Source organism: Narcine bancroftii, chromosome 6, assembly GCF_036971445.1.
Source record: "Narcine bancroftii isolate sNarBan1 chromosome 6, sNarBan1.hap1, whole genome shotgun sequence".
Taxonomy (NCBI): domain Eukaryota; kingdom Metazoa; phylum Chordata; class Chondrichthyes; order Torpediniformes; family Narcinidae; genus Narcine; species Narcine bancroftii.
The window spans coordinates 99,010,519-99,032,787 of record NC_091474.1 but is presented as its reverse complement, the minus strand read 5'-3'; the positions used below and the strand labels follow the sequence as shown (position 1 = coordinate 99,032,787).

The 22,269-nt window shown below is 43.1% G+C and overlaps 1 protein-coding gene across 3 annotated transcripts in view; it reads right to left on the bottom strand.

The window, feature by feature from the left end:
- bms1 (BMS1 ribosome biogenesis factor) overlaps positions 1–22,269 on the bottom strand; it is a 165,970-nt gene that overhangs the window by 49,495 nt on the left and 94,206 nt on the right. For all 3 annotated transcript variants that reach the window (XM_069885875.1, XM_069885876.1, XM_069885877.1), the window contains exons 10-13: positions 18,677–19,356; positions 12,505–12,603; positions 7,044–7,180; positions 5,792–5,873 (exon numbers count right to left, since the gene is read on the bottom strand). In XM_069885875.1, coding sequence (XP_069741976.1) covers positions 5,792–5,873; positions 7,044–7,180; positions 12,505–12,603; positions 18,677–19,356 — 998 coding nt within the window. The remainder of the gene's footprint in view (positions 1–5,791; positions 5,874–7,043; positions 7,181–12,504; positions 12,604–18,676; positions 19,357–22,269) is intronic.

Here is a 22,269-nt window from a genome sequence, read left to right as displayed (position 1 = left end):
TACAGTACCTTCCTTAAAATTTGGAAACCGTATCTAAATCTCATAAGTGCATGGCTATAGGGTGGGCTGTCCTGCCTCAAGGCCTAGCTCCATCCCATTCCAATCCTGAAAAGCAAAGCCACGGATAGGATACTGACCAGGTCATGGGCCACTGGGGCCTAACAAATCCACATAGCCCTGATTTATGTGTGCGTCTTGAAAGTTTGTTATGTGTGTGTGATAAGGGGGGAGGGAGGAGTAGAAAAAGGGCTTGGACTTGATGCTGAACCTTGTACAGAAATGACGACTAAGTTTTGATGAAAGCTGATCACTGTATGAGTTTGAAAACTGATAAAATAGAATATTCCAAAAAAATGTCCACTCAGGCCTGTCTGTATCTTTGCCATATCCTTCTCCTTCTAAACTGTTCCAATATATAAAGGTCTCCTTTAACACTTTCTTTTCTCATCTTAAAACTGATACCTTCTTACATTAGACTTCCTTACCCTGGGCAAAACTGACAATTCAGCTCATCTGTGCTCTTGTGATTTGTTCTCGCTCTGTAAAGTTGCCCCTCAAACCTCCTTTGCTCCAGGAGGAACAGTTCCAGCTACTGCAGTCTCTACAATAATACATGCCCTCCAGTTCCAGTAACATCCTTGTGAATCTTTTCTGCGCCCTCTCTAGTTTAACGTCTTTCCTGTCAGATTGTGACTAGAACTGCACCCAATACTCCAGCTGCTGCCTCACCTAAATCTTGTACATGATGCCCCAACTTCTGTTCTCAGTGACCCATCTGTACCTTCTTTATCACACTGTTCACCTGTGACACCACTTTTAGGGAACGATGGACTTGCACCCCTTAGTCTCTGTTCAATAACATTTTCCAGGCTCCTGTCATTCTCTGCGTATGTCCTGCTCTGGTTTAACTTCCCAAAATGTAACGTTGTGGACTCGTCCAAGTGCTACCTGCCATTCCTACCCTCACTTTCCCAGTTGATCTTTGTATTGTTTGGCATTCTCGTTTCCCAGCCATCCCCTATTCTCTCCTCTGAGCATGTCATTCACTATCACTCCACCACATAATAAAAACATTGGAGAGTGCGCACTTCAAGGTTGTCCCCCTATTTTCAGAGCAAGACATTCAGCTTTATTTCATTCTCACACCATTTGGAAGAAGCCCTGACAAGAAAATAGCATCCATTGTACTGCAATCATTCTCTCCTCAGGGCCTTGGTGATATCACCATCGTTTCAACTTCCTGATCACTCTGAAGCGGCACAGACATCCTGGCCTGTGAAAACAGCGTGAGGAACAACCACCCCAGCAGCTGGATCCAAGATGCAGTAAAAATATTCTCCATTTCCCTGAACTAGTGTAGCCCCCAAGAGCTCTCAGACCTTTAGACACTACTCAGCTCCGACGTTCAACATTTCCATCGTTCGCAAGAAGGAAAATGGCTACAATGTCTTTCCTGTCAGATTGTGACTAGAACTGCACCCAATACTCCAGCTGCTGCCTCACCTAAATCACAATGCAGCTGAACTTGTCTCAGCCGCTCCACCCAAATCTTTTTCCTTTCCCTGCTCTTTGACCAACAATCCAGGCTAAAGGTGATTTATTTCCACCCCATTTCTGTGGGCTTTGAAGAGATCTGAAACAGGAGGTGCTCGACCTTGAGGGAGGTTGATGGCTTGGAGTGTTCGTTTCCTTCCAGTATGGACGTGAGGTCCTTAATGTCCTTCCAAATGTGACCAAGTATTTTTCACTGGATATATGGAACAAGCTACCAGAGGTGGTGATATACAGTTATCACATTTCAAAGTCATTTAGATATTTAAAATTTTTACATTTAAAAAAATTTTAGACATACAGTACGTTAACAAGTCATTTCAGCCCATGAGTCCACACTGTGCAATTTACATCCAATTAACCTACAACCCCCGGTATATTGCGAACAATGGAAGGAAACTGGAGCCTCTGGGGAAAACCCACACAGACACATGCAGAATGTTCAAACTCCTCATAGACAGAATGGGATTTGAATGTGTTCAGGTAAGTTTTCTAAGTCAATATATATATATATATATATATATATATATATACATTATATATATATATATATATATATATATTGAAGAGACTGCCATCCGTGCGGTACCGGATGTAAACAGCGTCTTCATTGTTGGGGTCTTTCATGGCTTGGTTCAGCATCATGCTGAAGAAGATTGAAAAGAGGGTTGGTGCCAGAACACAGCCTTGCTTCACGCCATTGTTAATGGAGAAGGGTTCAGAGAGCTCATTGCTGTATCTGACCCGACCTTGTTGGTTTTCGTGCAATTGGATAATCATGTTGAGGAACTTTGGGGGATATCCGATGCGCTCTAGTATTTGCCAAAGCCCTTTCCTGCTCACGGTGTCGAAGGCTTTGGTGAGGTCAACAAAGGTGATGTAGAGTCCTTTGTTTTGTTCTCTGCATTTTTCTTGGAGCTGTCTGAGGGCAAAGACCATGTCAGTAGTTCCTCTGTTTGCGCGAAAGCCGCACTGTGATTCTGGGAGAATATTCTCGGCGACACTAGGTATTATTCTATTTAGTAGAATCCTAGCGAAGATTTTGCCTGCAATGGAGGCATTTTGCCTGAGGCGCCTAAGGCGCCTGCAAGCTCACACCAAGACACAAGAGAAACTTGTCCGTGAACTACTCTTTGCAGACGATGCCGCTTTAGTTGCCCATTCAGAGCCAGCTCTTCAGCGCTTGACGTCCTGCTTTGCGGAAACTGCCAAAATGTTTGGCCTGGAAGTCAGCCTGAAGAAAACTGAGGTCCTCCATCAGCCAGCTCCCCACCATGATTACCAGCCCCCCCACATCTCCATCGGGCACACAAAACTCAAAACGGTCAACCAGTTTACCTATCTCGGCTGCACCATTACATCAGATGCAAGGATCGACAATGAGATAGACAACAGACTCGCCAAGGCAAATAGCGCCTTTGGAAGACTACACAAAAGAGTCTGGAAAAACAACCAACTGAAAAACCTCACAAAGATAAGCGTATACAGAGCCGTTGTCATACCCACACTCCTGTTCGGCTCCGAATCATGGGTCCTCTACCGGCACCACCTACGGCTCCTAGAACGCTTCCACCAGCGTTGTCTCCGCTCCATCCTCAACATCCATTGGAGCGCTTACATCCCTAACGTCGAAGTACTCGAGATGGCAGAGGTCGACAGCATCGAGTCCACGCTGCTGAAGATCCAGCTGCGCTGGATGGGTCACGTCTCCAGAATGGAGGACCATCGCCTTCCCAAGATCGTGTTATATGGCGAGCTCTCCACTGGCCACCGTGACAGAGGTGCACCAAAGAAAAGGTACAAGGACTGCCTAAAGAAATCTCTTGGTGCCTGCCTCATTGACCACCGCCAGTGGGCTGATATCGCCTCAAACCGTGCATCTTGGCGCCTCACAGTTTGGCGGGCAGCAACCTCCTTTGAAGAAGACCGCAGAGCCTACCTCACTGACAAAAGGCAAAGGAGGAAAAACCCAACACCCATCCCCAACCAACCAATTTTCCCCTGCAACCGCTGCAATCGTGTCTGCCTGTCCCGCATCGGACTTGTCAGCCACAAACGAGTCTGCAGCTGACGTGGACTTTTTACCCCCTCCATAAATCTTCGTCCGCGAAGCCAAGCCAAAGAAAGATATATATATATATATATATATAGAGGTGCCAACTAGAGAGAGTGCAACACTGGATCTCATATTAGGGAACGAGACAGGACGGGATAGAAGCATGTGTAGGCATATAGCCCACGCGCAGACACACAGTCTGGCCCACAAAATGGCTGACAAACACGGCGACCGCACTGACCTGGGGGTGACACCGGCCGTCATCCCATAGTCCAATTCCATAGCTTCTTCAAAGTAGCCATACAAGTAAATAGAGTGGTGGAGAAAGTGTGTGGTATCCTTGGTCAGTGCATTAACTCTAAAAATATTGGTTAGGCTACACTTGGAATGCTGTGTGCAATTCTGGTCACACCATTCCAAGAAAAATGTGGAGGCTTTGGAAAGGATACAGGAGGATGTTGTCCCAGATTAGAGGTTATGAGCAGCAAGGAGAGGCTAAACAAACTTAGCTTGTTGTCTCTGGAATGTCAGAGGCGGTGGGAAAAACCAGAGGGGAGTTTATAAAATGAGAGGGGTAGATAGTCAGGATCTTTTTGCAAGAACATGAGTTTAAGGTGGGAGGGGGGGATGTTGGGTCAGTTCAAAGGGTGTGTGCAGAGCAAGTCTTTTCAAAGGGAGTGGTAGTTCCCTTGACTGGGCTGCCAGGGGTCATGGTAGAAACAGATCTGAAAGTAGCATTTAAGAGGGTTCTAAATGAAAACATGACTAAGAGATGGAGAGATCTGCATCATGTGCAAACAACAGTGATTTTGGTTACTTTTGTATTGTGTTCGGTGGGCTATCGTGGGCCATACCACCTGTTCTTTTGCTTTTCTACATCTCGAGTCACAGGAGCCAGGATGTTTGAAACACCGAGACCGACTGGAATTTTGTTTAGTTTATACGGACTCCGTGGACCAGATTACAAAGATTCAGTAAAAACATTTCCATTTTTAAGGGGCTTTTTTCCTTTTTACTCATGTGAATTCTTCTCATCAGAGTTCAGAATAGAGTACCTATTTCAGGAGTCTGGTATGGACCATGAGCTATATAACCTGCCCATTGATGACCTGATAATAATAGGGCCTTAATGCTGGGCACGTTGGCCTGGATGAGGGCATTGACATTATTACCACTGACAAGCACAAAGGCAGAGCATCTTAGAAAATGAAAGTTTCTCCTCAGGTCACACAGTTGTCAAACCTGAGAAACATTTTGGAGACCAGTTCAATTTCTCCATTTTCCTGGTTGTGATGAAAGCTCTTCAAACCAAAACTTTAACTTGGTTTCTCTCTGAAAAGATTACGCCTAACTAAATTTTAATTTTTATCTTTAAATTTAGAGACACGGCCCTTCCATCCAAACACATCCTCGTGACTCCGTTCCTTTTTTCTGAGAGTTTGCTTTAGACTAGATTTCCAGCTGTGTTATTTCTAGTTCATCGATGCCCATCATGAAAGGATTGATGTGTGTGACTATTGGCAATTATTACGAGCGTTAATTTGTGTTAATTCTCCCCATGTCTGAGGGTTTCCTCTCACTGTTCAAAATGTATGGGGATTGTAGGTTAATTGGGGTATTTTGGGGGCATGGGCTTGTGGGCCGGATGGCCTGTTACTATGTTGTGTGTTTAATAAAAAAACAACTATATTCATATCCAGGGAACAAATACAGTAAAACCTTGTTAGAACGCAGTAGTTGGGGTCCAAGATTTCATACCGCATTACAGCCGAGTCGCAGAACATATGTCATGATTCAGGAAAACAGAATTTAAGCCCACCCGAATTGTGCTGCCGTATCCACCCCCACTCCCTTCCAGTCGCACTCCGTCTCTCAACCCCCCTCACCCGCCCGACTTGGGGTGCCAGACTCCCCCCCTCACCTGTCCGCCCAACTCGCGCTGACCATCTCCCACCTGCCCTACTCGCGCTGCCTGTCTCCTGCCTGCCTGACTCACGCTGTCATTCTCCCCCCTCGCCTGTCATAAGAGTCCATTTTTGAGTTTGTGGCTATTAGCCACTGTTAGCCTGGCATCCTAAAATCAATGTTTGGGGTCCACAGACACCTGTGCTATAAGCAATTCCACAGATTAACGAACCGCGTTCTAACAAGGTTTCACTGTATAAAGTTTTTTATGCCACCTACCATCTTCTTTAAGGAGAGTAGTTGCATCTTGATCCAAGTCCCATTTTCCAGTCACAAAACAATCCAGGACATTATTCTTTACCTAATATAATAAAACAAAAGAATAAACACCATTGATCTACTGCTTGACACTTATATTAACGTTCGGGATGAGAATGTAATCGGCATAGGAAGCAAACTTGCAGGTCATGCAAAAATTAATAGCAGATGACATGCAATATCGTGTAATATTACATTACTGTTTTATTACATGACTATAAATAGTATCTGATCTGAAATGGGCTAAAAAATGGCAGGTGAAATTTAACTTGGAAGTATTGCATTTTGTAAGTCGTATAAGAGAACGTTTAGTAGGTTAAACTAGGGTTGGACTTGCATGGTGAATGGTGGGGTTCTGGGGAGTGCTGTTGAACAGAGAGACATGGAGATGCAGGTAGTTCCCTGATGATGGTGACACAGGTAGGCAAAATGGTGTAGAAAGCAGTTGGTACACCTGCCTTTAATGGTCAGTGATATAGCAGAGATAGAACAGTGTACCAGATTTGTAAGATCACACTGTTTGCAGTTCCAATCCCTCAACTGTAGGTTATCATTAAGCTGGAAAAGGTGCAGAAAAGATTCACAAGGATGTTACCAGGACTGGAGGACTTGAGTTGTAAGGAGAGGCTGGGACTTCTTCCCTGGAGCAGAGGAGGCCGAGGGGAACACTCTAGTTTATAGAGATCATGACAGGCATGGAATAGTAAGTCTTTTTTCCCAGGGTAGGGAAGTCCAAAACTAGAGTGCAAGGGTTTAAGATAAGAGGCTTAACATTTAAAAAGGACCTAAGAGGCAATGTTTTCACACAGAGGGTGGGAGGGTACATAGAAGAAGCTGCCAGAGGAAATAGGAGAGGCAGGTGCAATTACAATGTTTAAAAGGCATTGCATCTGGTACATTGCTGGAAAGGTGAGAGAGATATGGCAAAAAGAAAGGCAAATGGAATGAGCTCAAGTATAATCTTGGTCAGCATGGACAAGCTGGGCCAAGGAGCGTTCCTGGGCTCTATTACTCTATCTCTAAGGCATGTTGGGGACTGCATCTGGAGATTGAGGTACAATTGGAACACAGCAGGACAAGAGGGACGGGAACCCAGGATGGGTGCATGATTAATATGGTTCAAATATCGGAATGCTGTTCAGGACATGAATTCAAAATCAGGTGCATCAGCACAGATCCATGACAATTCATCAGCTTCTGCATTCAGACTTACCTCCTCCAAGTCCCAGTCATGAAGCTCCTGCACAGGAAACAGTGAGGAATCCAGGCTTTTAGATTCTTTGTCAAGCCTGCTAACATGAAAGATACCTCCCAGCATGTCACCTTCTTTGTCCTCTTTGTCTTCATTGACTGAAAGTATGATACAAAAGCGTCATCTTACACCACATTCGTATGGAGCCCGACCTCCCCACCCTGCCTGGTATAGGGCAGAGAGCTCCCATCTCCCCACTCTGTGTTGGTCCAGAGAGCCCCCGCCTCTCCATCCCGTGTTGGTGCAGAGAGCCCCACCTCCCCACCCCATGTTGGTGCAGAGAGCCCCACTTCCCCACCTTGTGTTGGTCCAGAAAGCCCCCACTTCCTCACCCTGTGTTGGTCCAGAAAGCCCCCATCTCCCCACCCTGTGTTGGTCCAGAAAGCCCCCATCTCCTCACCCTGTGTTGGTCCAAAGAGCAACCACCTCACCACTATGCCCAGGGGCAGGGACCTCCTGTCTCCCAGTACAGAGGCAGGCCCTGGAGGCTGCTCTGCTTCTCGTACATGGTCAGTCTCATTCACCCCCACTGATTCCATATCCACAGTATGGGTTTGGAACTAACCTTTCATTCCTGGGACACCTCCTCAACAAACTGACAAAGCAAAGCCCCTGACAGGTTGTGCCATCATGTTCTGCATGGGATGAGGAGTGGTTGTTCAGGGCCAATGCACAAAATGCTAACTCCTGCTACACGACAGCTGGGTTAACTGTGGGATTACTCTGGAGTAGTATTTTTTTCTAAATATACTGTGTGGGTCTAGTATTTTTCTAAATATACCACGCAGGTGCAGTATTTTTCTAAACATTGTGGGTGTAATATTCTAAATTCCGAATGACAAAATCAATTTGCATTTAAATGGGACATGTGACAAAGCACATACCAGTATGTGCCACAGTTAATCACCTGCAATTAACACCCAATCAACTCCCCAAGAGATGTCAATCGTCCATTATATAGATGATATCCTGCTGCAACAAGCTTTGGAGAAGAATCAATTAAATAGATCGAAGACGGGGTTCAGAGTTAAGCAGGATTTTAATTCTAATGTCTCAAATCAAAGGCACTCGATATGTGAATCTCATCCCTCAGGGATGGGTTTGGACAATTAACATTGATAAGGTGCAGTGCCCTAGCCAGAAGGTCCTTTTTATAGGAATACCATGGCATTCAGTACAAAGAGATATTTCAAAGATCAAACTTTCCCACACCCGCTATAAATTGGGCCTGTTCTTTCATTGCCGCTATACATTCTCATGCTTGCTATAAATTGCCAGCGCATCTTTCCCAAGGCCATGATAAATTGTGCGCGTTCTTTCAACATATGAAAATATTCTCGTATAGCACGTACATGCATATAACTCACGGGGTGGGGTCATATGGATCCACACGTGGATTATCCCTTTGGTTTCTATGGGAGCCTACCTACCTTCCAAGCTACCTTCTTATTTCCAGTTGAAATCTAAGAGTTGGAAAGGCTTGATGGTGGAGGAAGGGTGGGGGGTGGAAGGAGGAGCGATACAATTAAATACAATTGTTTGTTAGGAAAATAAGTTAAGACTACAGGAGAATTAATGGTCTTCCTAAGAGTTCAGGCTCAGGTTCACCCATGGTTTGTCTATCTTCCTCCATTCAAATGCTGTTTAAACATTAAGTATCTATCATTATATGTCCATCTGCACAGGCTGATTCTACCTTCACATGATCTTCTGACAGCCCATTTCAGATATCCACAACCTTCTGGTTAGAAAAACGTCCCCCTCAGCCTCTCCATTATGTATTCTCACTCACCTTCAACCTGTGCCGTTTAGTTCTCGACACCTCTGCCCTGAGAAGAAAGATTCTATCAATCTATCAGATCTATACACTGTAAGGTCAGCCTCAGCCTCCTACGTTCAGTGAGAATAAACCCAGCTTCTCCAATCTTTCCTTATAAATAGAGCCCTCCATTCCAGGCAACATCCTGGTTGATCTTTTCTGCAGTCTCTTTTGCTACCGCTACCTTTCTGTGGTACAGTGGCCAGAACAGTACACAGTATTCCAAGTGCAATCTCACTAATGTCTTGGATAACTGCCTCGTGCCAACCCAACTCTTGTACTCACTGTCATATGGGACCAGCCTGCTTAGCATAGACAGGCTGGGTTGAATGCTGTATAACTACAACTCCATGGGATTTTAACTAATTTTAGATGCCTGTTAGAATTAGTTCATTTCTACATATTTAATCTACAGATTTAAAACATATTGGACCATGGAGCTACTGCACCATACAATGGCAGATTAGTTTCAACCTAAATAACATTTAATTTCCTCTCTCAGTCATTAATATACACTATGAAAAGCTGGGGTGACACACAACAAATGGTCGGGCCATCAGGAACATTGTGGAACGTCGATGTACTAAGTTGTGGTACAGCTTGGTAAAGATGAGGCCACACAGTTTAGAAAAAGAAGCGATCACTCTGGAGAGCCAGCAGAGGAGCTTCACCAGGACGGTGCCTGGGAAGGAGACTCTCAGTTTTGATGGATAGGCTGGGTTTTCATTGGAGTGGAGAAGGACTGAATGGGCAGCTGACAGGGTGTATAAAATTTTGACAATGGTAAACTTACCCCATAACAGAGCACCTATAACCAGACAGCAAAGACTTAAGTTATGGAATAAATTTTTACAATGTTTTAAAAAACATAGAAGGTGGGAGGAAACAGAGGACCTGGAGGAAACCCCCGCAGACACCGTTAGAATGTACAAACCCCTTACGCTAACTGCTACACTAGCCATACCGTTGAGTAGGTTTGTATAGGTCGGCACAACATTGTGAGCCAAAGGGCATGTATTTTATATTCTATGATCTAGTGCCAATAGTTTCAAAATAATTATGGACAAGGGTAGGTCTGGGCTTTGGGTTGAGATTCTAAATTGGAGAAAGGCCAATTTTCAGGAAATGAGCTAGGATCTGGGAAGCATAGATTGGGGTAAGTTATTTTCTAGCAAGGATGTGCTCAGGAAGGCTGTGGTGAAATTTTGAGAGAACCCAGAGTTTGTCTGTTCCTGTAAGGATTAAAGGCAAAGTTAACAGGTACAAGGAACCTTGTTTTTTGAGGTATAGTGGGAATCTGGTTAAGAAGGAGAGGTGCAGAGCAGGTAAGGGCAACAAGGAGCAAATGAGGTATTTGAGTATTAAAAAAATGGAGGAAAAAACAAGAGGGAAATCAAGAGAACTAAAAAAAGATTGCTTTGGCAGAAAAGGTGAAGGAAAATCCTAAGGGTTTCTTAAGAGCAAAAGAATATAGTAAAGGGCAAAACTGATCCTCTTGAAGATCAGAGTAGACAGCTTTGCATTGAGCCAAAAGAGATGCAGAAGATCTTAAATGTTTTCTTTTCATCAGGACATTGGTCCTACCTGAAGGTTAGTCAGGAAGGTTCAGTTGTTCGGTATTCATAGTGAGAAAGTAAACTGGATTTGACATTAGCTTTATAGGAGAAGCCAGAGAGTGGTAGTGAATGATACCTTTCTGACTGGAGGGCTGTGACTAGTGTGCTTCAAGGATCAGTGCTGGATTGTGGTAAATTGGATCAGCAGGTTTGCAGATGACACAAAGATTGGAGGTATAGTGGACAGTGAGGAAGGCTTTCAAAGCTTGCAGAGGGATCTGCACCCACTGGGAAAATGGTCTGTAAATTGGCAGATGGAATTTAATCCAGACAAGTATGAGGTTTTTGGAAGGTCAAACCAAGATAGCACTCACACAGGAGTACAGTAGAACAGAGGGATATGGGGATACAGATGCATATTTCCCTGAAAGTGGCTTCAGAGTAGATAGGGTTGGAAAGAGAGTGTGTGGCATATTGATCTTCATAAATCAAAGTACAGAGTGTAGGAGTTAGGATGTAAAGTTGTATAAGGCTCTGGTGAGGCTTATTCCAAAGTTCAGTTGGCTAAATTTTATTCTCTCTCTTCTAAATGTGATAAATATATAACTGAACAAAGTACATTGCATCATATCTTCTTCTCTGTCCAATTTTCGTACCTTGTCTTTTAGATCTTAATATTAATTTGACTCCAAATCCTTTTATTGCGCTCCTTGGAATAAGTGGGCCATCTGCTTTAATTCTGCTTCACAATCCCACGGAGTTGCCCTCACCTCCCATATTGCAAGAAGGGCCATTTTACTGAGGTGGAAAGATGTCATCCTTCCCACTCGCACTCATACGATGGCACGACTGACTGGACAAAATTAGATGTTCCACGACTGAAGTGAATCTTAACTTTGTTTCTTTGTGGGGTTCTTTTCTTAATTACGTTCAAAATGTGTAAGATTAACTAGTTTTGGTTTTTGACCCCAATGTTTACCTTCCTTTTTTTTTTATTATGAGTAGTAGACTGTTTGTGTTAGTCAGTTGCCTCCGAAGGGAGGGGATTGAATTAGATATTTAGTCTAGTGTTTTCCTTTTTATCTTTTTAATGTAATGTAGGTCTCAATACTGTTTGTTGCTGTATGAGATCTGTTAATTATTTTATGGTTAGGTACTTAGGGAATATTTATTTGATAAAACCAAATAAACCTAATAAAAACATTGAAAAAGACATGGTGAGGCCAAATTTGGAGAATTGTGTGCAGTTTTGCTCACCTACCAACAGGAAAGACATCTTTAAAATTGAAAGAGTACAGAGAAGATTCACTAGGATGTTTCCGGGACTTGAGAAACTGAGTTACAGGGAAAGGTTAAACAGGTTAGGACTTTACTCCCTGGAGCGTAGAAGTAGTAAGGCAAATTTGACTGAGATACACTAAATTATGATGGTTATAGAGTAAATGCATGGAGGCTTTTTCCACTGAGGCTAGGTGAGATATAAACCAGAGAACATGGGTTAAGCGTGAAAGGGGAGAAGTTTAGGGGGATATTTGGGGGTACTTCTTCACATAGAGAGCGGTCGGAGTGTGGAACAAGCTGCCAGCTGAAGTGGTGAATGCAGGATTAATTTTAAATATTTAAGAAAAATTTGAACAGGTACATAGAGTGGATGGATATGGACTGGGTACCGGTCAGTGGGACGAGGCAGAAATAATTGTTCGGCAGATGCAACGTGAAAAGAGTTTAGAAAATACACACCTAGCAAGTGAGGATTTTGAACTCGCTTCTGAAAGGTTGGCAGGTATTATTCCTAAAATCACTTCTGAGAAAATTGTATAGTTATTGAGAGAGAAAATAAATGGATTTTAGGCAGTAATAAACACTGATGCAGGAAAACTAACTAGAGTGTGCTGCAACGTGTCAGCCCATTCCACCTGCCCTTGTTGCATTGTTTGCTGCATTGATCTATTTCTGGTCTTCTGCAAATGCCAAAATGTTGCCCATTCATTCAGTTAATATCAACAGAATAGTGGCTTCCATGTGAGATGGACCACTCTCAGATTACCTTCTCCATAGACCAGTTTCCGGAGGTTTGGAGCTGACTGCTGCTGTCGGAAGACATCTGCTGCTCGCTGTGCTAATTCTTCTTTCCACTTCAGTGCCCCTTAAGAAACAGCAAAGAAAAGAAAAACAGGCACTATATTGTGGATACAATAAACTATAAATATGGAGATATGGAGGAATGGGTGGAATGAGTACGAGGATAATATTGGGGTGAATGAAATATTGAGCTACCACACTAAAGCTAGATTGTATTTCTGTTCCTCATCCCTCCAAAGGCAGCATCTAGCACACTTCTGTCTCAACCTTGGAACACACAGCTACAGATTCAGAGATTTGGTATGTCACCGAAGACTCTCATAAACTTCTACTAGTGTACCGTGAGCATTCTGGCAGATTATAATCACTGCCTAGTACGGAGGCACCAACTCTTAGGACGAGAATAAACTCCAGGGGGTGGTTAACTCGGCCTGTGACATTACAGGCACCAGAGTTCATTCCACTGAGGACATCGACATGAGATGGTGTCTTAAAAAAGCATCTCTACCATCAGGAAAAAGGTACAGGAGCCTAAAAACGAGCACCCAGTGGCCCAAGGACAGCTTCTTCCCCACTGCCTTCAGATTCCTGAATGATCAATGATCCACAGACACGGCCTTACTTTTCGTGCACTATTATTGTAATTATTATTTTATTTGTTTATAATAATGTAGTAAGATGGTTATATGTACTCTTGTACTATGACACTGATGCAAAACATCGAATTTCATGACTTGTTCATGGCAATAAATCCTCATTCTGAACAGAACCCAAGATCATCCTGAGAGTGTAGGGTACACGGGGAGGAAACCTCTTTTGTTTAAATTACAGTATGCAATCTACAGTGTTTAATAGTTTTTCTTTCTGAAACAGGCAAGATATATTCTAGATATTTAATGATTTCCACCCCATCCTACAATTTGCAATGGATTAACTGCAATGCAAGTTGTACAGAAAAACTTAGTGACTGATCTCAGAGAGATGTTTTAAAAAGAGCTGAAACACCCATTGTGAGGGAGGTGGGTGCCGCAGAGGCTTTGGTGAGGAGACTGAGCACTGGTAAGATCTGAAGTCTGTAATCTGAAGATGGCAGTGAGGGAGGTCATGTGCACTCCTCCAGGATGTAGGAAATCAGGGAAGCCTCACCTGGCCAGTGATTGCTCCCATGGGAAGTGTGTCCAGGTGTAGCTCCTGACTGATGGCTTCAAGCAACGGGATCTTATTCATGAGCATCCAAGATGTAGAGAATGTCTATAGTGAGGTGATCATGCTTGAAGTATAGGCAACAGCTTAATCACAGGTAGGCAAAGTTGCAGGATTTCCTTGTGGCCATACCCTCAGTAACAAGTGTTTTGTTGCAGATACATTTTTTAAAAGGAGGGAGGGAGAGAAGATATTGGTCTTTCAGAGAGCACAGGGCTGTGGCATCACCAATATAGAGCAGGGAAGGGTGGAGTCTACAAGAGCGATGGTGATAGGAATTGTTGGGGGAATGGACACGGGATCCAGTGGCTGCAACTGAGACTCCAGGATGCAGAGGTTGATTTGGAGAGGCAATGAGCAGATAAAAGAATATCTGCCAGGTGGGAAGCTTTTAAAGGTACGAAAGGGGAGAATTGTGGTCTGTGGACTGAAGGACAAGTCTGGGAGGATTAGCGAACCCTGGAGTGCACTTAAGGGTAAAAGGAGGACATGCAATATCCTTGACAGATCAGGCAACAGAGAATTCAAAGATTCTGAAGCCTTTTCCAGCTGGAAAAATGGGCTGCAAAATGACAGGCAGAATTTAATGCAGACAAGTGCAAGGTGTGGCACTTTTTGAGGACAAACCAAGGTAGGACATGCATGGCAAACGGTAGAGCACTGAGGAGTCTGGGAATAAAGATACCTGAAAGTGGTGTCACAGGTAGATAGGGTCATAAAGAAAGCTTCTGGCAAATTAGACTTCATAAATCAAAGTATTGTACAGGAGTTGGGATGTCATGATGAAGAAGTACAAGACATTGGTGAGGCCAAATTTGGAGTATTGTGTGAAGTCCTGGTCACACAATCAGCAGGAAGGATATCAATAAGATTGCAAGAGTGTAGAGGAGATTTTCTAGGATGATCTGGGACTTGAAGAACTGAGTTACAGGGAAAGGTTAAACATGTTAGGACTTTATTCCCTGGAGAATGGGAGAAGATTTGATAGAGGTATACAAAGTTATGGTGGGTATAGAGCAAATGCAAACAGGCTTTTTCCACTGAGGTTGGGTGAGGTAAAACTAGAGGACATGGGCTAAGGATAAAAGAGGAAAGGTTTAAGGAGAACTTCTTCATGTGGTGAGAGTGTGGAACGAGCTGCTGGCTGAAGTGGTGAATGTGAGCTCAATTTTGACATTTAAGAAAAATTTGGTTGAGAGGGTTGGAGGATATGGTCTGGGTGAAGGTCAGTTGGACTAGGTAAAATAATAATTCAGTGTGGATTAGAAGGGCTGAAGGAGCTGTTTCCATGCTGCAACGTTCTTTGGTTCTGTATATTAAGAGCAAAAGGGTAATTAAGTAGAAACAGAGGTCCCCGTTAGAATCAGTGTGGAACATTGCCTCCTGAACGCTGGCATTAAATCTCTCTACAAGCAGTTGGAGAATATTCTCAATGGAGAGGGTGAGAAGCCACAGCTCATTATGCATTATGTGGTATCACCACATTCTAGTGAGTGGTTTTTGGGGGGTGGGGGGGGGGAATAGGAGGATAGGACAGATGAATGTATAGCCAAGGAGGTGGTGCAGGTGGGAGGGATTCAACTACTTGGATCTCTTCTGGAGGATAAACTGTCTTGGCAAAGACTCAATACCCCCTCTCTGCAATAGATTCTTGCAAAATCTTGTCCCATCGCACTAAGTATTGGCGCACCTCAGGTAGAGAGTGGAGAACACAAAGTTCCTTGGTGTGGACATATCGAATAACTCACAACATATCCTTATTTGTCAGCAAGGTGCAGCAGTGTCTACACTGCCTCAGGAAAGCCAGGCTACCCATCCCCATCTTAACAACCCCCCCAAAACCACTCACTAGAATGTGGTGACAGGAATAATCCAGAGATTACTACACTTGGAATCCTGCTTTTTAATCTGCCGAGCAGGACCTCATCTTTTTTTGACATTGATACTAATGCATAATGATCTGTGGCTTCTCACCCTCCCCATTGAGAATATTCTCCAACTGCTTGTAGAGAGCTTTAATGCCAGCATTCAGGAGACAATGTTCCACACTGATTCTAACTGGGACCTCTGTTTCTAAGAACAACAACATCTTCACAACAATTTGATAGCTGCAAAGCATTGGATCGGAAGTCATTGCAAGAAGATTATCAAAATGGCAGAGAAGATCATTAGGGTCTCCCTTTCCTCCATCTTGACGACATTCACCAAGAGCGTTGCTTATATAGGGCTCAGAGAATTACTGAGGTCCCTTTTCATTCATCTAATGTACTATCAAGAGGATGGCATGGGAGTATCAAAATCAGGACTGGGAAACAGCTTCTTTCTGCAGGATTGATGATGACATGGTTTAAGGCAGAATTCTTAGCTGTGTGGAAAGATCTTGGGGTCCAAGTCCATAGATCCTACAAAGTTTCTGGGCAAGTTGATTGGGTGGCTAAGAAGGAATATTGTGTGTTGGTCTTCATTAGTTGGGGGATTGAGTTCAAGAGCCACAAAACCCTGCCCAGACTGCACGCGTTTAGTTCTAGTCACCTCATTACAGCAAGGATATGGACCTTTCAAAAAGGAGATTTACCAGGATACTGCCTGGATTGGAGAACATGGTTTAAGAGGAAAGGTGGACAGAGCTAGGGCTTCTCTCTTTGGAGCAATGGATATCGAGAGACAAGTTAGAGGTGTATAAAAGTGACTGTAAAGAGATTACCTTTTTCCCAAGGTGGCAATGGCCAATCCCAGAGGACATCTGTTTAAGGTAAGTGTAGGAATGTTTTGGGGAGATGTCAGAGGTCTCCAGGCTGATAGAAGGGGTACCAGGTAATGGAAACAGGATGTGAGAGGTGCTGAAGACTTCCTGATTCCGGAGGTTTGGACCTGGAGCTTGGGTTGCCAATGGATTGAAGTATGTGTGGCTGAGGAAGTGCTGGAAGTGAATCCACAGAAACATGGCGACTCTGAGGAGACTCTCTTTGCTTTCCTTTCTCTGTCAGTAAGAGGCAATTCAAGCAATTTCTGCCAATGCTGAATCTGCCTGCCTTACAGCAGACTAAAGCAAATTCTGTGAAAAAATGCACTGTTTTTATTACATGGCAATAAAGGAATCTTGAATTTGTTTCAGAGAGTTTTGGGTAGCTGGAATGCACAGTCAGGATGGGATGGCGGTGGAGGCTGGAACAACAAAGATATTTAAATTCTTAGACCGGCATATGGATGTATGAAAACATCCATAGGGACAGAAGAATTGGATTGATCATGGAGTAGGTATATAATATTGTGGGTCAAAGGGTTTGCACTGTTCTATGTATTTACTGTGGAGAATGTTACAGTGGCGAATTCAGGGAAGAGAATTACGACCTGAAAGATTTCAACATTACATTAATGTGGTGTTGGCTGACCAAGTCTATCACTGAACATTGTGGAAGATGAGCGAGAATATTGCTGGGGCCCTGGCAGACAATTTTATGCCATAGTTAGCTACAGATGAGGTACCGGAGGCCTTTTAAGATGACTGATGATTTGCCCTTACTTTGGAATGGCTACAAGGAAAGGCCAGGGAACCAAAGACTAGTAATGGAAAAGTAACGGGAAGTGACTGAGACACAAGATCTATTTGCATGTGAAATGGCAAGGTCTGACCAGGAAAAGTCAGTGTGGCTTTGTGCACGAGAAACTGGTCATCCCAAATATAGCTAAATTTTATGAAGAGGTGACCAAGAGGATTGACAGTAGATCTTGTCAACGTAGATTTCAGCTAGGACAAGGTCCCGCAAGGTTAGATCACTTTGCGTGTAACTTTGCAACCCAACGGATGTGGACACGGAGAATGGTAGTGGTGGGTTATTTTTCAAAATTGATGGTGGAGTGGACAATGATGGAGGTTGTCCAAGGATATAACAGGATTTAGAACAACTGAGTAAGAGGGCAAAAGTATGGCAAATGGAATTTAACTTAAACATGTGCAAAGTGATGCATTTTGGGAGGTCTAAGATGCTCCTGGGAGTGCACTTGAAATAGCGTAGGCAGTTCTGGCCCCCATACTATAAGAAGGATTAGGGTCAAGAAGATGCAGCGACGATTCACGAGTATGTGATCAGGACAGGCAGGCTTGAGTTACAAAGAGAAATTGGAAAGGTTGGTACTGGAACAAAGGAGGCTATGGGGTGAACTTAGCAGTATACAAAATCCTGAGGGCACAGATGTCACCACATTCATGACGACCAAAGCTGGTGGGTAAGAACCTCTCTCCCTGTAGCATCAAGAGGCTGAGGGCAGACTTAGAGAGGCATATAAAATCATGAGGGACAGAGAGAAGTCACTGTTCTTTTGCATTATTATAAGAGAGTCTAAAACTAGGGCACACAGATTGAAGGTGAGACGATTAGGATTTAAAAGGGACCAGAGGGGCAATGTTTTCCATATAGAAAGTGGGACGTAGTACATCGTGGAGGTGGGTACAATTGCTGTGTTTAATTTGGACACGTTTGAGTGGGAAAAGTTGGGAGAGAGATGAGCCAAATGCAAGTAAATGAAACCAGCTTATGTTGGCACTTTGTTTGGTGGACAATTTGGCATGGGGCTGCCCAAGTTGTGCATTCTAGTAAAATGTCCCATGCATGCTTCAATAAATCCAAAGTCTTCATTACAAGTGAAAAATTGAAAGAAGATTAGTTAGAAGTGAAAACAATATGTTCAAAGATATCTTGAGGAACATTAACAATTTAGAGAAGGCAGCTATACAGTGGAAGAGGATCAAGGGCCGAGGTGTAACAAAAATAGCCCAGGACATTCTAAAGACAAGTTTATAGACAATATGTTTGGGTTAAATTCACTGCTTTTAAATCGAGCCACAGAGAGAGGAACATGGAACTAATATTTCAGTTTTTAAAATTATATTCAAACCAGAAACACCAAAAATGCCCAGAAATCCTTTCACATACCTGCTGTTTCAACACCCAAATCCGTATTTTCTTCATAATTGTCTTTAAATAAATTTTCAGCATGACTGGTTTCTTCATTCAGCAAATCTGTCAGTTCTGGTCCATTCCTTCCTTTTCCTGTCTGTTTCACATTTTCATCTTCATCAGAAGTATTGGCGTTTGCCCTTGTTAACTCCTCATCTTTTTGTTTACCATTTGAAATTCTTTGCAACCTTTTTATCATTGGTTCCTCCTTTGCTATTTTGTCACTAGAATGCAAGAATTTCTCTGTAGAATCTGCAATATCCTCTTCTTCCTCAGACTCATCAGTCACCTCTGTCTCTGAACTGATCTCCAAGTCATCATCATCATCATCATCGTTATCATGATCTTCATCGTCGTCATCATCATCAAATGCTGGGGGTTGTTCTTTTGCAGCTTTGTTATCTGTCCTCTCCAACTTCAAGACTTTGGGCTGCCAGGTATAACATTCTCTCTCACAACCAATCTGGCCTTGGCTGTTGGTTGCTTCCTCATTTTCATTCTCCACTTCACTACAATCATCGGTGTCGTACCCTTCTTCGTCACTTTCAGCCATTTCTTCATCATCCTTCTCCTCTTCCTCATCATCAAACAGGGCCTTGCGTCGCACACGCCCATTCCCTTGATCTATCAGTTTTTTTTCTTTGGGCATTTTGCTTCTGTTTATTAATTTTTTGATACAAAAAAAAGCAAACAGTTAATTATTTTCTGTGAGAAATTTAACTGCCATGAGAAATTATTGACACATGAGCTTCACTAAGCATCTTTAACAGTTCTCCCATTTGCAAAAACAGAAGCTAATCTACTGCCTCAGAGTTTGAACAACCCAGGATCAACCTTGAGTTCAAGCTTTTCCGGTAATGTCCATCCATTTTCCTCCTAAAGATGTGCTGCTCGGATAATTGCTCCGATACAAGGCCAACAAGTGCACCAGATGTGCATCAACAGACAGGTGAAAGGATGGAAAATAAGGGTTAGGCAAGAGATGGAGGCAGGCAAGGCGGGGGTGGCGGGCAAGAGGGCAGGAAAGGGGGGGGTGGGAAAGGAAGGGACAGAAAAAAGGGGACAGGTAGGGCAGGAAAGGGGGGGTGGGAAAGGAAGGGACAGGAAAAAGGGGACAGGTAGGGCAGGAAAGGGGGGGTGGGAAAGGAAGGGACAGAAAAAAGGGGACAGGTAGGGCAGGAAAGGGGGGGTGGGAAAGGAAGGGACAGGAAAAAGGGGACAGGTAGGGCAGGAAAGGGGCCGCGGGAAAGGTGGGGGCATGACAGGACTGTTGGGATTGTTCCTCTGTGAGCTACCATCTGTGACTGACTTTAGTGCTGTTGTAAGTCCAGAAATAGCCATTTAATTTTTTTTTAAACTTTTTTTATTTTCCATATATATATTCATACAATCTTTAAACTTTTATATATTAAATGTTTACAAAAATTTCCCCCTCCCCACAAATATACAGAACTTCATGTACTGTCAGAGCTCTCAGCTTTCATAATTCTTTTTTGGGAATATCGCATCGTTTACATATATTACATGATCCAAGTACGGGGGTTGCCATAAATCTTAATGAATGAATCATATTTATTATTTAAGTTGTAAGTAATTTTCTCCAGGGCTATACATCTACATAACTCCATGCCCCATCAAAAAACATTCTGCATAAAGGATTCATCTTTAAAATTTTGAACATAAATATTCAGAAGCATCCAGGATTCTGCGTATATCCAACAATGTGCCATTATAAACCTTCCTGCTAAATCAACGGATGTGTCCTCAACCCACACTGGTTTGGAGTTAAAAGAAGAAGAAATAACTTGCCCACCTAGTCCCTTTTTAATTTATTATATTTCACTTTCACAAGGCGTGTTTGCTATAGGAAAACTATATCCAGCTTTAATTTTTTTATGTGTGCCAAAACTTCCATTTTATGGATCTTTTACCATTATTATAACTAATACATTTTAGAGTTTTTCTCATATTTACACATGTCCAGCTCCACCATATGACCCTTTTGCATTTTCATACAATACAATGATTTTTCCTTTTAAAAAGCATGTGTGATATCCCTGCACTGAAACCCCAGAAGCACATGAAAAGAGACTGTGATACTGAGAAAAAAAGTCCTTCCCCTTGACTTCAGCGCCATTTTCCAAAAACTCTCCTTCTCCAGTGCCATTAACCACCTTAAATCAGGCTATCTGGCCTGCTACTATTTGGCTAAGTATTCACCCTCTCTTGAACTCTCCTTATATATTTCTATACAACTTTAATTAACCAATGAAATACGATTCAAAATATAACTCTCTTTTCACTTTTATCCGAATTTTAAAATTCACAGTTCACTGTGAATTTTTCTTGTTCTTCTTTCTGAAATCCGTTCTGAGGTCCCCTTTATAGTCCTTGTAAATATCTTTCCACCTCTTTTGGGGATTTACAGAATATTTAGGGTCCATCCAACACATCAATCCTCAACATCGCTGGGTATAACATCGAGTACTTTATGTTCTATATTCGCAGTTGTCGCTTGACACAATCAAATTCTTTTCTTTGTTTAACCAAGTTCGCAGTAAGCTTGAAAAGACAGCACTTTACCACCCTCCAGCTCGACTGAGCCAGTATGTTCCCTGGCATAATCAATTGCTGCTCTTAATGTTGCTCCCGATCCCGGTAACTCAGAAATCTGACCAGTACCAGTCATGGTCTTAGATCATCTGGTCTTCTGAGGCCGAGATCCGATGGGCTCTCTCCACAAGCACATTTTTTAAAAAATCTTTCTGTTCCCAACATTTTCGGGATCCATTCATCAAAGAAATTCACCGGGTCCCTCCCATCAGTCCCTTTAGCCTGATAATTCAGACATTGTTTTTACGACTGAAACTCTGATATGATCATTTTTATCCAGCAGCAGTTTTTTCTCCAGTTTTCAGGTCGTTGAATTGTCTTCCAGGGCCTTCCATTTTCCCTGAGCCGTGACCAGGTCATTTTCAACCTGACCCACATGAGTCGTCAGGTTCTCAAGCGCCGTCACCATCACTGATATTTTGTCTGCCACCTCTCTCGGCACATTTTCTACCATGGAAAATCAATGTCTCTATATTTTTTCGCGCATCCTCTGCAAGTCGGGTGACAACCTCCCAACCTCACTCTGCAATCCCCCCCCCGGCTATTTGCATCTGCTTTGACATCATGGCAGCACCTTCTTCACCACTCCCAGGTGGCCTTCCTGTTGACAATCTCGGGGACCTGAGCTTCTTCAGCCCTGGTTTTTTGGTTCTTACTTTTCTTACCTGTCATTTTATTTTGCTCTTAGCATGTAAAATCTTTAGTTTAATAGCTTTGAATTACCTTTTTAATCACTCTTCACGGAGAGTTCTTCTAACCCATATCAGTCTAGGTCCTTCATTTGGCCACGCCCCAACCCACCCGCCATTTTATTATTCTTGATTGGTAAAATTATTCCAGCATCTCTCCAGGACCTCTCTCCTCTTACTGAATAGAATTTATTGCATTCAAATTGGTATCCATGTAGGAAAATGGATAAAGACATTATCCATCAAAGGGTAAAACGAGAGAGAGAG